General features: G+C 48.9%; 1 protein-coding gene across 1 annotated transcript; it reads right to left on the bottom strand.

Annotated features, from left to right (window-relative positions):
• Window positions 1–7,518: 7,518 nt before the first annotated feature.
• Window positions 7,519–19,325, bottom strand: LOC119186473 (solute carrier family 22 member 12). Its single transcript, XM_075867885.1, has 5 exons — window positions 18,796–19,325; window positions 16,389–16,755; window positions 11,774–12,079; window positions 9,553–9,802; window positions 7,519–8,252 (listed from the first exon to the last, which is right to left on the bottom strand). Exons 1-5 carry the CDS (start codon window positions 19,323–19,325, stop codon window positions 7,519–7,521), a joined length of 2,187 nt encoding a protein of 728 aa, XP_075724000.1.
• Between the last annotated feature and the right edge of the window lie 506 nt (window positions 19,326–19,831).

Raw genomic sequence — 19,831 nt, forward strand, 5'->3', positions numbered from 1 at the left:
GTCGCCACCCTTCAGTCATTTAGTTCGGCTGCCACTAGCAGGTGGCGCCCCTGAGATTGTATATATTCTGCCCCGAATAAAGTGGGAGGCCCTTTTCGTTAGCTGAGCAGCTGTCGTGCGTATCGTCTCTCTTCGCTCGTGCTCTGCCACGCTGGCGCGGCACCAGCCAAAAGACACATGCGTCCATACATCTGTGAGTCCGTCTGCTAGACTGTCTGTCAATCCGTCCGTCCGTGCGTCCATGTAGTGAACACTCCAAGTACCGCCATCTCCCATCTCACAAACCCTGTGTCACATACATACATACATACATACATACATACATACATACATACATACATACATACATACATACATACATACATACATACATATATACATATAAACATACATACATACACATACAATTCTGGTACAATTAAAGTGAGTTTCCTGTATTTAACTGCTGCTGTTTCTGCATTGTGGCACTGGTGGAGGGGCGGGGTACATGTTCGGGACGCCGGGAAGTTATCGCCAGTATGACCGCCCAACCCACAGTGCACCGATCAGCGTGGCAGCCACGATCCCAGCAACAACACCCGACGAAGGTTCTTTGCGCCAACTAATACGAGAAATCGTACAAGAAGAGGTCAAGAAGCTCGTCGCCAAACCGAATCACTGCGTGATCGCCTCAGTAACGGAAGTTGTACGCCAGGAGGTCAGGCAAGCGCTCTCGCTTCCTGAGCCGAACACGAGCACTCCAAGGGCAAGCTATGCAGATATAGTCCGCCGACAGCCAGCGAACGTGCCGACACCGCATCAGTACCACCAGCAACATCCGCCGACAGCACCTTGGTACAACAGAGAAACTTCGACGCCGAGGCGGCCACCACTTCACAAAACTGACATCTGGTGTACCCCTGACCATAGACCCCTGTGCTTTCATTGTGGGGAAGCAGGCCACATAGTTCAGTATTGCCCGTATCGCGTCGCAGAGTACCAAGGGTTTCCTTACACTGTTCCTCGGCGCCATTTCAACGGAACACCTGACGTCGACACGAGTGTCATGACCTCGCGGGATGTTATTCCTGGGTTTCGGTCGCGCTCACCCTCTCCTGAGCGTTATTCTCCATCCTCTAGACGGAGCACCACTGACAAGCCAAGAGGGAGATCTCCTAGTCCACGCCGGGGGAACTAAAAGCAGCGACCTCAGGGGGGAAGGTTGCGAATCGTCGAAGTGCTTAAAATCCCCCAATACAGCCGAGCGAAGAGAGACACATCTTCAATGAATCGACGAAGAATGGGGTTGTTACTGCCGAAGTTGCAATTACGATTGACGCACATGACGTCATGGCATTGGTAGACACTGGCGCGGACTTCTCAATAATGAGTGAGAGTCTGGCAGACACGCTCAGGAAGGTTAGAATGGAATGGACAGGACCACAGATTAGAGGAGCTGGAGGGCAGCTACTCACACCTACCGGAAAGTGCACCGCAAGAATGAAGATAGGGGATGCATCCTTCGTCGCAACTTTTGTTATTCTTTCCGAATGTTGCAAACAGGCAATCTTGGGGATGGATTTCTTGCGTGAATATGGTGCTATCATCAATATACCGGACGATGTACTGACCTTTTCAGCGGATCAAAGCGCAGCGCTACACCGAAAATCCCTGCGAGTCATTGACGATGTGACCCTACCTCCGTTATCGTGCCGCCTTGTTTCAGTCACGTGCAGCGAGCAGGATACTGGAGAAGGAATCGCTGAACAAGTATTGACGCTTCTACTCTTTCGCGGTGTTGCAATTGCCAGAAGTATCGTCAATGCTGTATGTGGTGAAGCGGAGGTTTTATGGACGAATTTTACCAACGAGCGACGACACATCACACAAGGCACTACAGTTGCCTACTTCGACGAGATCACCGAAATCCGCGAGTGCTGTGTAGTACAACAGGACGAGCCGCAAGCCACGTCAGCCCCACCACCTATTGACGTAAGCACGGATTTGTCACCAGCGCAGAGACAGCGTCTAGTAGATCTTCTTCGTCAGTTCAAAGACTGTTTTTCATCGACATCGAGGGTCAGTCAAACGCCACTGACAAAGCACCGGATAATAACAGAGGAGACGGCAAGGCCAATACGACAGAACCCATACCGCGTAGCACCGAAAGAGCGTGAAGCGATCCAGGAACAAGTGAAGAAAATGCTCGTTGATGACGTCATCCAGCCGTCAAGAAGTCCTTGGGCGTCGCCGGTAGTGCTGGTTAAAAAGAAAGACGGAAGCTTGCAATTTTGTGTCGACTACCACAAGCTGAACCGTGTGACGAAGAAAGACGTCTACCCATTACCGTGCATCGATGATTCACTCGAAAGGCTGAGGTATGCAAGCTACTTTTCGTCAATGGACCTCAAAAGTGGGTATTGGCAAATTGAGGTCGACGAGCGAGATAGAGAAAAAACGGCTTTTGTAACGCCTGACGGGCTTTATGAATTTAAAGTCTTGCCATTCAGATTGTGCTCGGCCCCCGCAACATTTCAGAGACTGATGGATACCGTTCTGTCAGGCCTGAAGTGGCCGACATGTCTGGTCTATCTGGACGACGTCATTGTTTTTTCAAAAACATTTGAGGAACACCTGAGCAGGCTGCTATCGGTATTCAGGGCAATAAGGTCTGCCGGCCTGACACTGAAACCCGAGAAGTGTCATTTCGGTTTCAAGGAGCTCCAATGTTTAGACCATGTGGTGAGCCATGAAGGTGTTCGACCTGATCCCGATAAGATTACGGCCGCCAGAAAATTTCCGGTGCCAAAAGACAAGAAAGCAGTCAGGTGTTTCCTTGGTCTATTCGGATACTACCGAAGGTTTATTGCCAATTTCTCCCACATAGCCTCGCCGTTAACACGACTCACAAGAAAAGACGTTTCGTTCTCATGGGGCGACGATCAACAGGTGGCATTTGACGATCTCCGACAACACCTGCAGACTCCGCCTGTGCTTGCTCACTTTGATGAGGATGCTCCTACCATGGTCCACACAGATGCCAGCAACGTGGATTTAGGCGCTGTACTCGTCCAGTGGCAAGACTTAGCCGAGCGTGTGATCGCATATGCTAGTAGGACGCTTTCCCGCGCCGAGTCCAACTACTCCACAATGGAAAAAGAGTGTCTTGCTGTTCGTATTGGCGGTTATGAAGTTTCGTCCGTACCTCTATGGTCGTTACTTCCACGTAGTAAGTGACCTTCATTCCCTCTGCTGGCTGACCAACTTGAAAAACCCGTCTGGTCGGCTCGCACAGTGGAGCTTACGCCTTCAAGAGTTTGATATGACGGTCGTGTATAAGTCCGGACGGCAGCACGCCGACGCCGATCGCTTATCAAGGTCACCGATAAAGCGCGACGATGACACAGAAGATGACAGCATGGCGTTTGTAGGAGTCGTTGACACCACTACGATTTTGTACAAGCAGAAAGAAGACAGTGAGTTGCTTCCTCTTATTGAATTTTTGAATGGCCGGACAACAACCGTCCCTAGAAGATTCGCAAGGAGCCTGCCGTCATTCTGCTTACGTAGTGGTGTTCTCTATAAGAAGAACTTTTCCCCCAGAGGAAGCACCCACCTTCTTGTCGTTCCAACGTCACTCCGTGAGGAGATCCTCTGTGCTTTCCACGATGAGCCAACGTCTGGTCATCTCGGATACACACGCACATTGGCCAGAATCCAACAGAGATACTACTGGCCAAGAATTCCAGCTATTGTGAAGCATTACGTGCGCACGTGCCTCGATCGCCAACGACGGAAATTGCCACCGTTAAAACCAGCTGGACTATTACAACCAATTCAAGTGCCCACGGTACCTTTTGCCCGAACTGGAATGGATCTCCTTGAACCATATCCGACTTCTCATGCTGGCAACAAGTGGGTAATAGTCGCCACTGATTATCTTACGCGCTACGCGAAAACAAAGGCCTTGTCAAGTTGCACCGCCATTGAAACCGCACGATTCTTCGTAGAAAATATCGTCCTGAGGCACGGTGCTCCTACAATCATAATAACGGATCGAGGTGCCGCTTTCACGGCCGCGATCCTTAAGACAGTGCTTGAGCTCAGTGGAACAGCCCATCGGAAAACAACTTCCTATCATCCACAAACCAACGGCTTAACAGAATGCCTCAACAAGACTATTGCCGACATGTTGAGTATGTACATTGACGTGGATCACAAGAACTGGGACGACATTCTAGCGTACATCATCCGTTCGCCTATAATACAGCGCAGCAAGAAACTACATGAAGAACGCCGTTCAGTCTCCTTCATGGCCGTGAATTGACGACGATGCTTGACGCCATGTTACTGCATGACTGCAATGACATCAATTTGGACGCTGCATCTTTTACTCAACGAGCAGAAGAAGCGAGGCAGCTTGAACGCGTCCGAATCACCCAGCAGCAAAATTATGACGCCCAACGTTATAATCTGCGACACCGACATGTAGTCTATCGGCCCGGCGACAAAGTCTGGGTATGGAGTCCTATCCGCCGCCGGGGACTGTCTGAAAAATTGCTAAAGAAGTATTTTGGCCCCTACACAGTTTTACAACGCCTGAGCGACGTTAATTACGTGGTCGTTCCTGACAGCCCCTCGACAACTCGCCAGCAAAAAACAGAAATCGTGCACGTTGTGCGAATGAAGCCCTATTTTTCGGACTGATTTACATCATACATCTACTACACCGACCTTTGGAGAAGAACATCGGGACGCTGCTCTCTGGAGGGGGGCAAATGCCGCATTGAATATGCAGCGCCAAGAAAACAACGAAGTACACGCGCAGCGGGAGAAAGAAAAAGAGGTTCTCTTCCGATCAGTTTGCCAGTGTTCTAGTACAATTAAAGTGAGTTTCCTGTATTTAACTGCTGCTGTTTCTGCATTGTGACAATATTAGTCGACCATTAACCGATGAGGTTGTGTTAGGTCCTTGGCCTGACGCCAGCAGAACACGTGTGGTTATACGAGCCGTCGTCGCTTTCTTAGTAGCCACTGGACTGGATACATGTCTGTAGAGTTACCAAGCCTAATAAGAACATATCATCTCTCTACCTTACCATCGTCATTCATCACTCTTTCCCTTCCCAGTCACCCTTCCCAGTGTAGAGTAGCAGGCCAGAGCAAACTATAGCTCAGGCCGACCTCTCTATCTTTCTGTAAATAAATTCTATCTCTCTCTCCTTATAAATTGTTTCTTGGCGAGTCTACCAGAATGGGTGTGCGCGACACACTTCTACGCCACCGAAATCATCATCATCATCGTCGTCGTCTAATCACCGTCGTTGTCACGATTCCCATGCTGCACCACGACGAACTCGAATCAACCTTTTCCGATATGCCAGGCTTTGTGTAACCTAGTGCACACTTCCAGTATTTCTTAACTACTCGCCATTGTTACACTAGCCACAAAAAATAATTCAGATATTTCACTCACGACTAGCAAATTACTCTGAATACGGACAACATTCTATCCTTCGGGGCGTTCTCCGAGCGAGGGCCGTAGGAAAGTGTGCGGCGACATACGAATTTCTTTCTGACAAAGTGACTCGCTCGAAATTTCGCAATTATTTCCACTAGTTTATCGCTCTTGATATTATAGCACTGTACTCTGCTGTAAGAATTTAAACACTCTCGAACATTTCTCTGCCCTAGACGAGCGGTCGACTACTCATCCCTCACCTTGATTCGAAAATATTCCGCTCATGTTAGCCACCGGTTTCACTGCCGTTCGTCCGTAGTGCTCAAGAGCCATTATTCAAGAGTAGAGCGATCAAGTAGGCGATTAGTACACTTGGCACGCCCCGAGTTCATTGCAACGTAATAAAATGATGGTGGTTATCACAGTTTACGAACACACACTAATACATGCGATTTCAGTCTACAATCCATTCCACACGGCTCTTGACAGAAAGTTAAATAACGGGAAATACCGCCACAAAGCTTGTCGTCATATCAGCGTTAAGTTCAACCAGGCTTCAACAGGACAACATTAGAAAGTTTACCTGCAGGTCAGCAGCAAGTGGAAGTAGGTGTTTCATTCGAGATTAAAACAAAATTGCCAAGTATACCTCAAAACTTTTCTCGTTTCATTCATTTTTCATCACACACAGTGGGATTTTTGATAATCCGCCAATAGGTTCGCGATGATTTCTATTATTGTCTGAGGGATGTCTATATTCAATGATGCAGTAACATTTACCCTTTTTGCAGTTGCGATGGAGGCATTCTTTCGAAATATTGCAGTTTTTTTCTTTAAACCAACACACAATATCAGATTCATGGCGGCCCCTTCCCGAGAGATCTGAGTATACCTATTTTAAAAGAATCTGCGTTAGTCCTTTCTTTTGTAGAGGTAGCTCACCGGATGTCGCATTTGTTAATGCCTCTGCATTATCGTTTCTTCCACACACAGACTAGCATGAAACGTTTTTTGGATGATCCCGATTCACAGCATACATCCACTTAGGGAAATCAGTGAAGAATCGGTTGCACATGCAGGCGGTGTTTATCCTCAATAGCTTTTTGAAGCTTTGATTCATCTTGGCTCAAACTCTATGAAAGGAGTGCCTAGACACACCAGAGTTCAAACCCACCACTTTGATTATTTACACGGCAGTTTCCGAGTACAGCACTCAGCTCATTCCTATTCCTGCACACTCTTTCATATCTCTATACCCCTTTGAGCTACATATAGCGTTTGGCTGCAGGTCAGCTACGTAACTGGTCGTTTGGACATATGGTTGGGCAACTGTGGGTTATGCGACTTAAACACGTATTTGCGAGAAAACGTAAGGGTTGATAACGTTGCATACATGTCGGTTGACTTTATTTCGCACTATTCATAATTGCCAATAATACAGCATATTATCATATCTTGCTCTTGCATTAGTGTAATGCACTGAACTAACAGTTCCTCTATCTTTGTAGTCGTGTGGCTTGGAGACATCTCCAAGGCTGAATCTGAGCCAGCAGGTTCTTGGCTGGGTCTTTGAAGGCAAAGCAATACGATCGATTCCTTAATTGTGCATGGCTGTCAACTAGCACAATAACGTGTTCGTCAGTTCTTAAAACTAGTCCTTAAACACGTGGTCTGCCAGCTTATCGACTGCGACTGAGAATGCGCGACGACGAACACAACTCGCGTAAAAGTCCATTGTCTCAAAACCACCCTAATCTACAATTAACTTAATCGAGTAGTTCGCGTAGAGCGAGACAATTGCTTCTCTTCCACGTCCTGCAGTTGGCGTTAAGCAATTCGCAAACTAAGGGAATGTCACTCGCGATACCATCAAAGTTGCGAGTATCTTGCAGCTGTAAATTTAATTCAAGGTGGCCTATAGAGTCGAACGAAAGCACAATGCAGATGCCATAGCGTGTTGCCAAAGTTAGTAAGTAATGTCTTAAGGCTGTTAGTTTAACTGAAGGCAGCGTATACAGTTCAGCAAACACAAATCATAGTATCGGGGCCCTGTAGCATCGGATATAAAACTAGCTGGCTTATTGCAGTTGCCTCAAGGAGGAACCACGCCCCTGCTTCTTTACGCCATCAACAGACGTCGTTCTAGAACGCCGACGCTTGCCGCCGCCTCGGGCCACTCGCAGCGGAGAGCCGAGCAGCCATTTCTCCTCCATGGCCAGCATGCCCTGCATTGTGTTGGAAGGTGGCAGCTGCCTCGTGTCCGGAAGCGCGAACGCCATCGCACTCAGCACCAGCAACATGGCGGCTGAGACGGCGTACGCAGCGCTTCTTAGCGGCGGAGACGGGATCAAGTTGACGAACGGCGCCACGAAGGCGCCTAGCCGGCCGCTCATGTAGCAGCAACCCAACGCAGTGCCGCGCAGCACGGTCGGATACAGCTCGGCGGAGAAGGCGAACAGCGTGACGGCGGACAAGTCGAAGGCGAGAAGCCCCGAGATGACGAGAGCGGTGGAGATCTTCGTCGAGGCGCCGAACAGCTCCGCCACTGACAAGGCGGTGGCCACGACGGAGAGTGCCAGCATGCTAAAGCCGAGGGACAGGCGTCGACTGGCGCGCGTGATGGCGTAGACGTCCGCCACAACGCAAGGAAGTCGAAGCAAGACGAGGGCGATGCGGGCCCGTTCGCTGTTGCGCAACACGTCGGTCGTGGTGAAGTGCGCGAACGCGCCAAACACCAGGAACCAGCAGCCGAATATGACGGCAGACCGGCGACGCAGGTGCTGTTTGGACAGCAAGTCGGAGACGCGGACTTCTGCGAGTATTCATTAGATTGTTAATTACATACACGACATAATGTGCGCTAAGGATGGTTTAAAGGGGACGACAGTCACCCCATCGTAGCTGCAAACACTTCAAAGAAAGATCAACCAATCATCTTGTCCTTACTTTTTTTTTCGAATATAGCAACACAATTGAAACTCAATCTGATGAAGCACGATTTTTCAAATTTCGCAAGATAACGAAGAGCTAGCCATTCTCTGTCAAGTATCGATATAGTTCCTTGCTGCCATCAGCTCGAATTAACAAAGCTTTCGTGGCACTGAACACGATTTAACGAAGTTTCTTTGAAAATAAATGAGCAAAAATACTATGATTTCTTTCCACTTTTCTCTCAGAGAACAGATGGATAGATGGATGTGAAACTGTTGTATCCATTCATCCATCTTCTGAGGGGCGTGCGCTGTAATGCAATGTCGTTAATATATTTAGTGTCGCTAGTTACGGCCCTATTGTTATGGTGGTTAGTTACTAGCCACTATACTATTGTTTTATTTTGACCAGGTTCCATGCGGCAGCCGGAAGCACTTTTACGTGTCAAATGGAGCTGAGGGCAGTCAGTGGTGGTCTGTTGTCGCCTATATCACTCCCACAGAAATATTGTGGCTGCTTTCGTTATTGGATGGTTTATGCGACAGACGACAGTCATTGTCTCCTTGAAACTTTGTTGCTCTGCTTGATAACATAAGAACTTCAGTCATTGTCACTGTCCTAAAAAATCGGCAACATAGTTTCACGTGACCATCCAACGTGCCTGTATCGCCCACCCATGGAAAGAGTTTCTGTTCGGGCTGCCCTCGCTTACTTTACACACGTTCAGGTGTGTATTAATGGGAAATAAAATGTCGTGATGTATCTTTCGGCTGAGGCTACTGTGGTATACTGGGTTCCTCTTGTCCCCGGGGGGCGTACTTCCATTGAATATCTGCACTGTAATAAAGAGTTCCGTGAGTTTCCGCCTGGGCTGCGGCTCGTTTTTTTTTCGTCGGGACCTTTGTCTCTCTCGCGTCGAGTCTGACGCGCGATAGATCAGCTGCATTAAAATTATAGATTTCGATGGACAAGATTACCTTCTTGTACGCCACCAACTTCACGATTTAGCGAAATAATTTGAACGCCTTATTCAGCCTCAACTTTATATCATTCATAATGCCATCATGCGGCTTTCAGCACGTGACCAAGGCGTACTTTCCGGAAAACCAACAGTATTCCTCCCCTTGTATTTGGTATGCGCAATCAATGACCAGTGCAGGATTGAGCCAACGCGTTCGCACCGTGCTCCGAGACGATGGCGCCTTCCGGTTCTTGCTGCATGTCCAGCTGTTCGTTTTGCCGGTTCAGCTCGATCCTGAGGCGAGAGAGGCGGCGTCTGAACATGCTCGGCTCAATGTTGTTGACGCCGGCCGCCCACGCGAGAACGCTCTCGGCGTAGCGCATCTCGGAGACGGCCACGAGCCAGCAGGGAGACTCCTCCATCAGATACACTGCGACGATCATGCCGCACGAGGGAATCATGAAGGCAACCTGCGACACATGCGAGCTGCTTCAGGCCTCCATAACAGTGTTGAAATGAAGACAAATCAAGACTCAGACCACGATAAAAGCAAATAAAAGCAAGATGTTTCGGTCAGCGTACGAGAGCCGGGTTCACAAGTGGATATCATTGCGTGAGCAGTCCGGTTATGCATGTCATAAAATGCGACGTAAGCAACGCGTGCAGACGTATGGAAGGTTTCCGTAATTTCGATTGGGTGTGTGCGCCGTTGTCTGGTTTGTGATAGATCCGATATGAACATACGTATTCCGAACAAACATGTCATAATTGTCTTCATGTCTGTTCCTAACCAGATGGGTCAAATAACAACTATCGATTTCCAACAGTGTTGACTTGTTGGTATCGCAACGGTACTCTGCAAAAACAAATCTACCGATACTTCTTGAGCAATCAGTTATCCAATGAGTTACCGAATCATTCGCATTCGTCAACAATGAATTGGCGATAGATTAGTCAATTGTAAGTCAAGTTCAAACGATATCAAGCAAAAGAAGTGGGCGTGCAGTGTGTCGGCGAGATAACCACTGGTTATTGAGGGTTATTAGTCGAGCGGCGGGTGGGGGTGGAGTGCACTTTCCCAGAAACCTAGCGAAATCAATTTTTCTCTTTATTTTGGTATCTTCCAGACAGTCTCCCATTGCTGATTGTTGCCGCCCCTTGAAGTATATAGTACCTGAGCTGCCTACGTTCTGTTCGTTACACTTCCTCTTGCTACAGAATGTACTCGTAAAAGCCGTCGTACTTCACGGGGAGTTGAGCTAAAGTGGCTAAAGCCCTTCGCAGCCACCTTAACATTGCTCCGTGCATACGATATGTGCAAACTTCGTTTTCGTTTGCGTAACGTACGTTGTTTAGCGCGCGCATAGGATCACAAAATTTTTATAACTGGATGGTGTGAAACACATCCAGGGCATATTGGTATCCTGACAGGGACGCTATGGGTCTCGTGACGTTCTGGGAAAAGAAGGCACAGTCCCGCGAAATTGGGGTAACCATAGTTTACGGGTATAACGTGGCAGCTCCAAGAACTGGACCGGGGCTCACGAGAGGCCCATGTACAACCTTACAGTGGGCGTCTAGTCAGGTTAAGATGATTAGTTAATTCATTCATGCTACACTGTTATAAAAACAGTACTTGACCCTTTTTTGTGAGCCCTGCCTAGTCACGTATAAGACGCTCTTTTAAAGAGACGCGCTAAATTACTCTGAGCTCTCCTATGAGAAAGGTATTCTCTCGTCGGAGAGTCGTGGAACGTGATAGAGAGCTAAACGTACCACTTTAAAGAAACACAATATTAATGAGAAGTAACAGAAGATGATGTCCGGGAAAGTATAGGGGATGTTATTATCAGGAAATGTAATCTAAATGTGAAGAAGAATGAAAAATGTACGAAAATATAACTTGCCACAAGCAGGATTCGAAGCTGTGACCTTCGAATAACGCGCCCGACGCACCACTGCGCCACGGTGCCCCCCCCCCCCACCCACCCCCGCCCACATTATAAGGTACAGACACAGCAGCGTCAGCCAGCGTCACCTGCTGCCGTTTGTCCTCTCCTACCTATATGTCAGGACTGAGCGAGAAGAGTGGGAAGCAACTTTGTTTAAGTGAAACATTTCACAGAGGAATGGTATTCAGCCCGTGCCTTGCCACCACCTCCTCATCGCGGTATGGCGCGGAGCTGCACTTGCAGGTTCGTATCGTGGAGTACACTTTCTCGCTCCTCGGATGAGGGAGTGGTCAGGAGATCATTCTCGCTGCAGTCCCATAGTATATGAAAGAGGGAGGCCAAGGATGCCACACTGTGAGCAACGCGGACTGAACAAATCGGGGTAAATGTGTGTGTACCTCCGCGAGCACGCGTGAAGGAGTGTGAGTATCAAATTCATTTTCAGAGTGCGCGATTCAGCCATGTGAGAGGTAGTGAGCCGAGATATACCTGCGCCAGGTGCCAGTTTGGGATGCAGACGTAGATGAGCTCGCTGTAGACGTCTGCGGCCAAAATGCCACTGGCGATGGCGACGACGCAGTAAGAGGCGCGATAGCGCGTGCCAGTCACCTCGAACAGAAGCACGTGCGACGCCACGACCACACCGGCGGCATCAGCCGAAAGTAGGAACCGGAGCGCGGCGAACACGGGCACGGTGAGGGCGAACACGAGCATGGTGCCGGCTAAGAAGAGCTGCACGAGCCACAAGCACAGCATGGGCCGTCGACCGATGCGGTCTGCCGCTATGCCGGCCACCTGGGTGAGTTGGCGTGGAAGCATTACGAGAAAAACAAAACGACGGCAATGCGAAACGTAAGGGGTGCCTGCAACACTTTGTCAGCATGGTCAGACAACACCGCCTATCGGCGGTCGAGACTCCTGAGAGCACGCGGCCTAGAAATGAAGATTTATTCTAAGGTCACCTAGAAGCCACTTTTTTTAGCATGAAGGTGTTTTATACCGGTGTCCACTTTGCCTCCGCTGACGTACTTCCGTCACGGAAGCGACGTTGAAGAATATATACTAGCAGATTGGAAAGACAAATCCTAGAAGCCAGCATTCGTCGCGCGTAATCGATTAACAACCTATCGATTTGAGCTCCCGGCGCAAACCACTACGGCACGGAGTGTACGTTGGCTGGAGTGCTAACGGCAAGTCATTTATAAACACCGTACACCGTTTGGCAGTCCTCAGAGCTTCGAAACTTTAGTGCGTTTTCGGTATCAGTGGCGAGATGACGGGACGGGCTCGCGTTGGGCGCACTTTAAAAGCTGTCGCTTCCACGGAACTGAGTCTCTCCAGCACGCGCGCTTATGGGACACTTAATTCGGGAGGTGACGAAGGTCACTTCACACGCTGCCGCGGCTGCGTTTATGAAAGGAGCACGCTGCTGACACACGACACAGGAAGAATTGTGACAGTTGTTCGTGCTTGTCCTGCGTATACTTGTGCGCACGTTTCCCGCCTCTTTCTGTTGAACAGAGCGCTTTTCAAGTGTCAAGCTGTGACAATTGTTAGTCCACGCTCGTTCTATGTATGCTAATATGGTGCGTGTATTCTGCGTGAGCTGTCTGCTGCAAGTTTAGAGCTGCCCACCGTTTTCAACGTGACTTTGCAATTTGTTGCGTTTGCTGAAACAATGCACAGTAAACGCTCAACTACCTTTGTAAAAACACGTTTCACTTTCGTGTTATACCGATTCCTATTTAGGGGGATCCGCCACTTTTTTTGTACGAATGATGTCATACAGCCAAAAGTCCAAACCCTTTTGAAATCCAGGGCCCTTTTGAAGTCCGGGAAAAGAAAGGTGAAGCTGACTATCGTATACACGGCTGGCGGCAAAATAATCTTCCACGCCAGCTTTCGAAAAGATTTGAGGAGAGGGACAGCAGCCCACGAGGAGGCTTTTCGAAGTCTCAAACAACATGTCTCTACGCAGCCGATACTACGGCTACCAAATTTGCACCAACCATTCGTACTTCGAACGGACGCATCGGACACAAGTCTCGGAGCCGTGCTCAAGCAGGCCCACGAAGGCAAGCTCCACCCCACTGCTTATGCCAGCCGAAAGCTGCTTCCACGGAAGGCTTCCTATAGTACCATCGAACGTGAATGTGTCGAGTTGGTATGGGGAATTCAGAAATTCTCCATGTACTTAAATGGAGTACATTTTTGTGTCAAGACAGACAACCAGCATCTGAGTTATATCCAAAAGGCAAATCAGCTGAACGCTCGAGTACTTCGATGGAGTTTACTACTCCAAGAGTACCAGTTCTCCATTACGCATATTAAGGGTAGCAAAAACGTAGGAGCCGATTACTTGAGCCGGATATAGTTCGTGAGGTCTGGGGAGCATGTTATTTTTTTATGCCTTTCGTCGTTTGTTTTCTGTTTGTATGTGCGTATTTCATTGTATAAGAAGTGTATTTTGAGTTATTTTCTTTTTGCTTGGTGCATTGGTTGTTTTTACATGTTTTAATGCACATTGAAGGATCTCACTACAGTAGAGGAGCGCACCTGTTCGTAGTATACATTCGTGCAGTGTATTCTGTAGTGATGGTGGCCGTATCCAGCTATTTTTGTTCTTGTTTGTATGGCGCATTGACATTGTTGCGTGTAACTGAAGCTGGTACCCTAACAATTGTTTTTTCCCTTTTGTTGTTACTTTGATGCACGCTGCCTATTTAAGTTGTGTATGAGAGGGACAGTTCTCATGTCTCCCTTGTTGGTGGTGTTTTGTTCCTTGTTGTCGAAAAATTCCCCTCCGTGTGAGCAAAAGTTATGAATAACATTCTGAAAGTGGTGGGCAATGTCACGGACTGCCATCTTTGCGACCCGGGGTCACGGCAGTTAACGGGCGCCGTACTACCCCGCTGACCGTGGGAATGGCGGGCGCATGAAAGAGAGCCGGGAAGAGCAAAATGGAGGGTTCTTCTTCGAACGTCGCCGCCGACGTTTGATCCTTTGTACCTACGGCGGCGTCTGCAGGGTCGTGGAAGGCCGCGATGTATCCCGAACAAGGTTTAGACTACAGGACGCACCGGCTGAGAGGCAAACAGTCTGACCGTTCCCACGGGAAAACTTCTGGGGGCCAAGCCGTAGGACAGCACCCCAACAGGTTGTCACTCTTGCTAGTTGAGGGCCCTTTCCTAATTAAAAAAATTGCCCGCAGCTTCCCTCGGGGGAACACCGAGGAGGATGCGGAGCATATAATTGGTTAACGGGGTGTTAAAGTGCGACTTACTTGGGTGGATGGCTAAATTGGTTAACGTGGTTGTGAAATGGGGTGTTAAATTGCGACTTACTTGGGTCGATGGCTAAATTGGTTAACGTGGTTGTAGGAGGGGGTGTTAAATGAGTGAACACGTACACACGTATGCGAAAGGGCGGCGCTGGTCGAAGGGACGTCGATCATTGTGTTTGTGGATTCGTTGGAATTCATTTCACCGCGACCTTGTACGTCGACGCGCCGTACAAACCAACCGACGAGTGGCAACTGAGCGAGCGAGCGCCGACCTTGAGTATATATACAGCTCGACGGCGCATGCACTGTCAGCTGTTGAATGTTCTCGAAGCGCGACGCCACATGCGCGTCCACTGGAGAATCAGGAGAAGTGTAGATGTCGAACGCGGTGTGTAGAGGAGAAAGGGTGCACAGATGGTGGAGGAGTGAAGCGCGCGCGGTGTGTAGAGGAGGAAGGGATGCACAGATGGTGGAAGAGTGGGCGACGGCGCGACGGCGCATGCGCGCGCGTCAGCTGTCGAATGTTCGAGAAGCGGTGCGGACGGCGCGGACGGCGCGGACGGCGCACTACAAGGCGCGAGTATAAGATGCTTCCGCATCTAAAAGGGGTGGAGTCAATATATTTTTGGGGCGGAGTTTCCCACAATGAAACGCGCATGAATGGACTCATGTAGAGGTCTCTTGTCCCCAAGAAAGAGAGCGAGGGGACACGAGGGAAATTTAAGCGCAGGATTTTGCCCTGCTAGGCAAACTAGTCGCTGACCAACATGGTTTAGAAACAGATCAACAAGTATCTCTTCTAGAAGTTTTTAGTGTGGCTCTGTATAGGCGTGCCACCAAAACTTAGCCGTTCGTCTAGTTGTGACGCGATATTTACGCCTGCAACGTAGACATCAGGACTTCGATTCGAGTTAGCTCAACCTGCCTGAGGTCACCTGCAAGCACTAGCCTCCCGGAGCCACTAGCGTTGCAACACCGCCGACATCGCAGTCGTGCCAGACCTCTCTTCGACTTCTCGCATCCGATCGTCGGGGACGCAACGCTGCCAGTCATCACACGTATGCCTTCACCTGTTTATATCTTCCAACTTTTTCCTCCGTAGTTCAATTGTTGTTAGTTTGCGTAGTTTTAATAGTTCCCTCTCGTAAGCTGATGATTGTTTTTTATATGTATCTTTGTTATATAAAGTGTTGATGTATTTTGTTAGTTGTATTGAAGTGTTGTACTAGATCCCGTGTGCTGCAATATCACTAGAGTAAAGTTTGTTTTGTTTTCTCACGTGTCTGATCTCTCCACTGTCTCTGCTTGCTTATGGAATGAACTAACCTGCTGTCATTCCCGTCGCCGACTTCGCGCTGGCGACGCTAGAGTGGCAGCTTGTAACAGTCGTAGAGTGTACGCCCAACAGGAAAAGTTTGTGGGGCGCCAAATTTTTGACAATGCTAAATTCCCACTTTCTCGGGGATCATAATATTCAAATAAATGTTCCACACTGCACTTGGCATTCCAACCTATACATCACCAGCTTCATTACGAACAATAAAGCAGAAATTCACATTTTTTGTGGATCCACCATCCCGCAAACGCTTGCTGTTGGTTGCACATACATGTCTTTCAATAATTGCCCCCCCCCCCCTTGGCTTTATTGGCATATAATCTGTAGATGGACAGATACACAGAAAGAAATAGCCAGACAGTCGTTTGTCTACCAGCAGTTTTACGTCCGTCTCTATTCGCAGCAGCTTAGCTTTAAACTTCGGTATATAAACAAGAACTCTAGTGAGTCGACTCGAGTTTAGGGCCATTGTGAAGGCGACTCACCGGAGCGCCAGCGAACCCGCCAGCTGTATAGGCAGCCCTGAGTGCGGATACGATCCATTTACGACCGCACACCAGGTTCCACTCGACCACAATGGAGTGCGGATGTTTGAAGTCGAGTTTTCCGGAGTGCCCGTGGTAATCGGGACCGTCCGAGATGGGTCCCGTCTCAGAGTGCCAGCCGGCGTCGCAGGGTATCACACTTCGGTTGTCCGCAGAGGCATCGTGGCTGGCCTCGTCCAACAAAAGGTCGAACGGGGGGTCGTACCGGTGGCACTGGCTGCGATGTACCACGGAGCCGTCTCGGTGTTCTGGGATGCCGACTTTCTTCCAGGTAGCCTCGGATATAAAGGCGTACTCTTCTGGTGGGCTGCAGCAATAGCTCAATGTAAAGGGCCTTGCACGTGAGCCTTGTGCAGAGCACAAATTTGTTTTGCACAAAGAGGCATATTCATGCGGTTTAGATGTACTGTACATACATTCCCTTTACGGAAGTACGGGTGTGTAGCCTAGTGGCTTATTCAGACGGGTTCGCTCTAGTGGACTTGGTCTGTGTCATTTATGCCTTTGTCAGTCAGTTAACCAGTTTATTTTTTTCCCGAAATAATCGAGACCCATTCATACGTGCTGGTATACAGCTTAGGCTTGGAAGCGGTTGCCAGATTTTGTGGTAGCACCTGGTCACATGAAAGCACGCATTGGAGGTTCTCTAAAGAAGTTGTTGATTCATGTCTCTTTCTGAAAGCGCGCCTTTAAGTGGGATACCTCAGCACGGTTTCGCGCAAAAAGTTATACAAAAATCTAGTAGAAACAGCTCTTCCTGTTCCCCTATGTAGAACGTCATACCATGTAAGCCCAGGCCAGAATGTCTTAAGCCGTGTAAAAAAAAATGAAGGTATCACCTGGAGCGAAATCCTTTTTCTTTAAATTGCACACTGGGACCTTGCCCATGAAAGCATGAATGCAAGAAAAAGGATTATTCGTTCCTTGAAATGTTGATTGCCTTCTCTGCAAAATGCCGGAAACATACGAACGTGTTTTCTTAGACTGCTGGGATGCAGTCTTTTTCTGGGATGTTCTCCAAAGGACTTTAAGAAGGATCTGCTTCTTGATGACGTACCAGTATCAAGTGAAGAAGAAATACCTTTCGACCCAGTTACTTTACTGGGCCTGCACGGTATATGGCAATCTAGAATGGAGGTGCGCATTGCTCATGTTAATGCACGTCCGGTTCGGCAATGCTACTTTCAATCTGTCTGTTCATTGGTGGAATCACCAAATGTTCTACAAAAGGTGCCTGAATGGCTTCATCAATTAGAAAGCCTTTTACAGATGAAGAAATTTTAAGAAGACTGTTATGTTTGACGCTTTTACCTCTTTTTTGTTCATGTTTTTGCTATGTACACAAGCATTAAAGAAAGAAAAAAGGGTGTGTAGTTTAGTGGTAAAGATACTCGCTTTCAGAACATGAGGGTACGATTTCAAACCAACCATGGAAAAAAATGTTATTTTATTTATGCTCAAGTGATTATCGGGTCTGACAAGCCACTCATGGGGCTGAAAGCAGCGCAGTAGCTTGGCCGCAGGGCTCTACGGAAGTGTCCGTTCTTTATGTATATTTATCTATGGCTTAGTAGGATAGTTCTCTGCCAAGGGAGTTATCCTTCTGCAGATAATTTATTATTTTGTGAATTATGCTCAATGCCAACATTATCATATATCAACGGGGGTAACCATCTGATCCAGAAGAGTATATCTTTTCCGCAGACGTCTTGCGCAGATGAATCTCTTTCAGTGTCGTCTTGCATGCCACATTCGCGCGACACAGTGGAATGCGATATATCGTATCAGATTGTAATTTGCTGGAAAAAGCGTCATTAGTGTGCGCAAGAAGCTGTCCCCGGCTCCCTATAGTCCTTGTCAACAGCGCAGCACTTGAAACACAGGACAGGGAAAGAACAAATGAGAAAAAGAAAGGACGGCGTTGACGCAAAGAAAAGAGCACCGAGTACTATAAATATATTGCAGTAAGAAATATGTTGCAGTAACACTGGGGAGCTACCTTTCTAAAAGATAACAGGCTCTCCAGTCGATGGGAAATTGAAATTAAAGGGATCACGTGCCTCTCACGAAGGCTTGCTCATGGTCCCCGGCTTCCGGGTGGCGTGTGAAGAGATATTGGAAAGCAACGTCAGCGATTCTTGGTCATCGTTATCGTCGAAAAACGTGCGTGGCCATAACTCTGCGCGTTAATAAGTTACGTGAAAGATTTAGTAGGGCAGAGTTAGCGCCCGCTTTGAGGTAGCGGTCACTAATATCAATAAGCGGGTGCGCGCCCCACCACGGTACTGCCCCTCTACACAACCTCTCTCCATCTATAGTATGCTCGCCTATGAAAAGCTTGAAGTACCTGCCCCAGTGGTCCACGGATCTCGCTAATGTCGTCGAGGCCATAGCGTGCATGACGGTCGTGAAGAATGCCAGCGTGGTGCAGAGCAGGACAATCCTCTGGAACCGGCCGTGGCCAATGATTAGAACGTGGTCTAGCGGCGACGAGGGCTCGATGGTGGTGCTGACCGCGTGCGCGGTCACCGTCGCCGTGCTGGCGGTCAGCGTCGTCTGAGCCGCCTTCTGCAAGACTCCGACCGACAGCGGGGACAACGGAGTGGAGGCCGGCAGGACCGATGCAGATCGCGTCTCATCTTCACCGACGGATGTCCTGAGCTCCTCCTGCTGATCCTCTGACGGGTACTGCGGGAACGACGTCGACGTGGACTCCGACGGGCGTTGGGCGAAGGGGACGACGACGGCCAGGTGTTGTTCTTCACCGCTCGACGTCTCGGACGCCTCATCGCGCAGCTCAATCGGAGACAGTGGAGACAGTGTTGACGGCTGCGTCATGTCTGAGGGCTTACGGTGCCCATCTTCGGCGTTGGCCATGTTGAGACGACAGGGCGGCCTTGTTTTGCTGGGTGCTGGAGGCCGAAGAGGGACGACTGAGCAGATTTTTTTTTTCGGTGGAGCTATGCGCAGCCACGTCCAAGCGGTGAAATCAAAGAGCTTCTTCTGGGCTCGAGCGCGGCGCGTGCCGACGTTGATGGTGATGATTTGTCTTCAAAAAATACCAGTGCTCTCCCTGGAAGATATGTTCGAGAAACTGGTGGTAGTTACCATAGAAAAAAGATTGAAAGCGATTTTAGACATTTTTTTTTGCCGGAAATAAGTGGCACCTTCTCGACCTGCCAGGTTGTAGCCGACACTTACCACGTCGTCGCTTCGTGCCCCACCAACCCACTTCCTTTTTATTCCCTTTCCCCATCCCAACTAGAGAGACTCGGGAGGAGTATACCTGCACGGCTGCTCCACCTTGGATGCTCAACGATCCGTGGTGAGGTGCGCTCGGGCAGCGGCCAACTCGACTGGCGTCCCGGAATAGGGTCTTGCCA

This window comes from Rhipicephalus microplus, chromosome 6 (genome assembly GCF_043290135.1).
Source record: "Rhipicephalus microplus isolate Deutch F79 chromosome 6, USDA_Rmic, whole genome shotgun sequence".
NCBI lineage: Eukaryota > Metazoa > Arthropoda > Arachnida > Ixodida > Ixodidae > Rhipicephalus > Rhipicephalus microplus.

Bases quoted from the DNA above. Each gene is read 5' to 3' on its own strand.
- LOC119186473 (XM_075867885.1), bottom strand. From the start codon at position 19,325: ATGGCCAACGCCGAAGATGGGCACCGTAAGCCCTCAGACATGACGCAG. The intron at 12,080-16,388 runs GTGAGTCGCCTT...CAACTCACCCAG, and splicing joins GCGGGTTCGCTGGCGCTCCG to GTGGCCGGCATAGCGGCAGA. The intron at 8,253-9,552 runs GTGCGAACGCGT...GAATACTCGCAG, and splicing joins CGCCATCGTCTCGGAGCACG to AAGTCCGCGTCTCCGACTTG.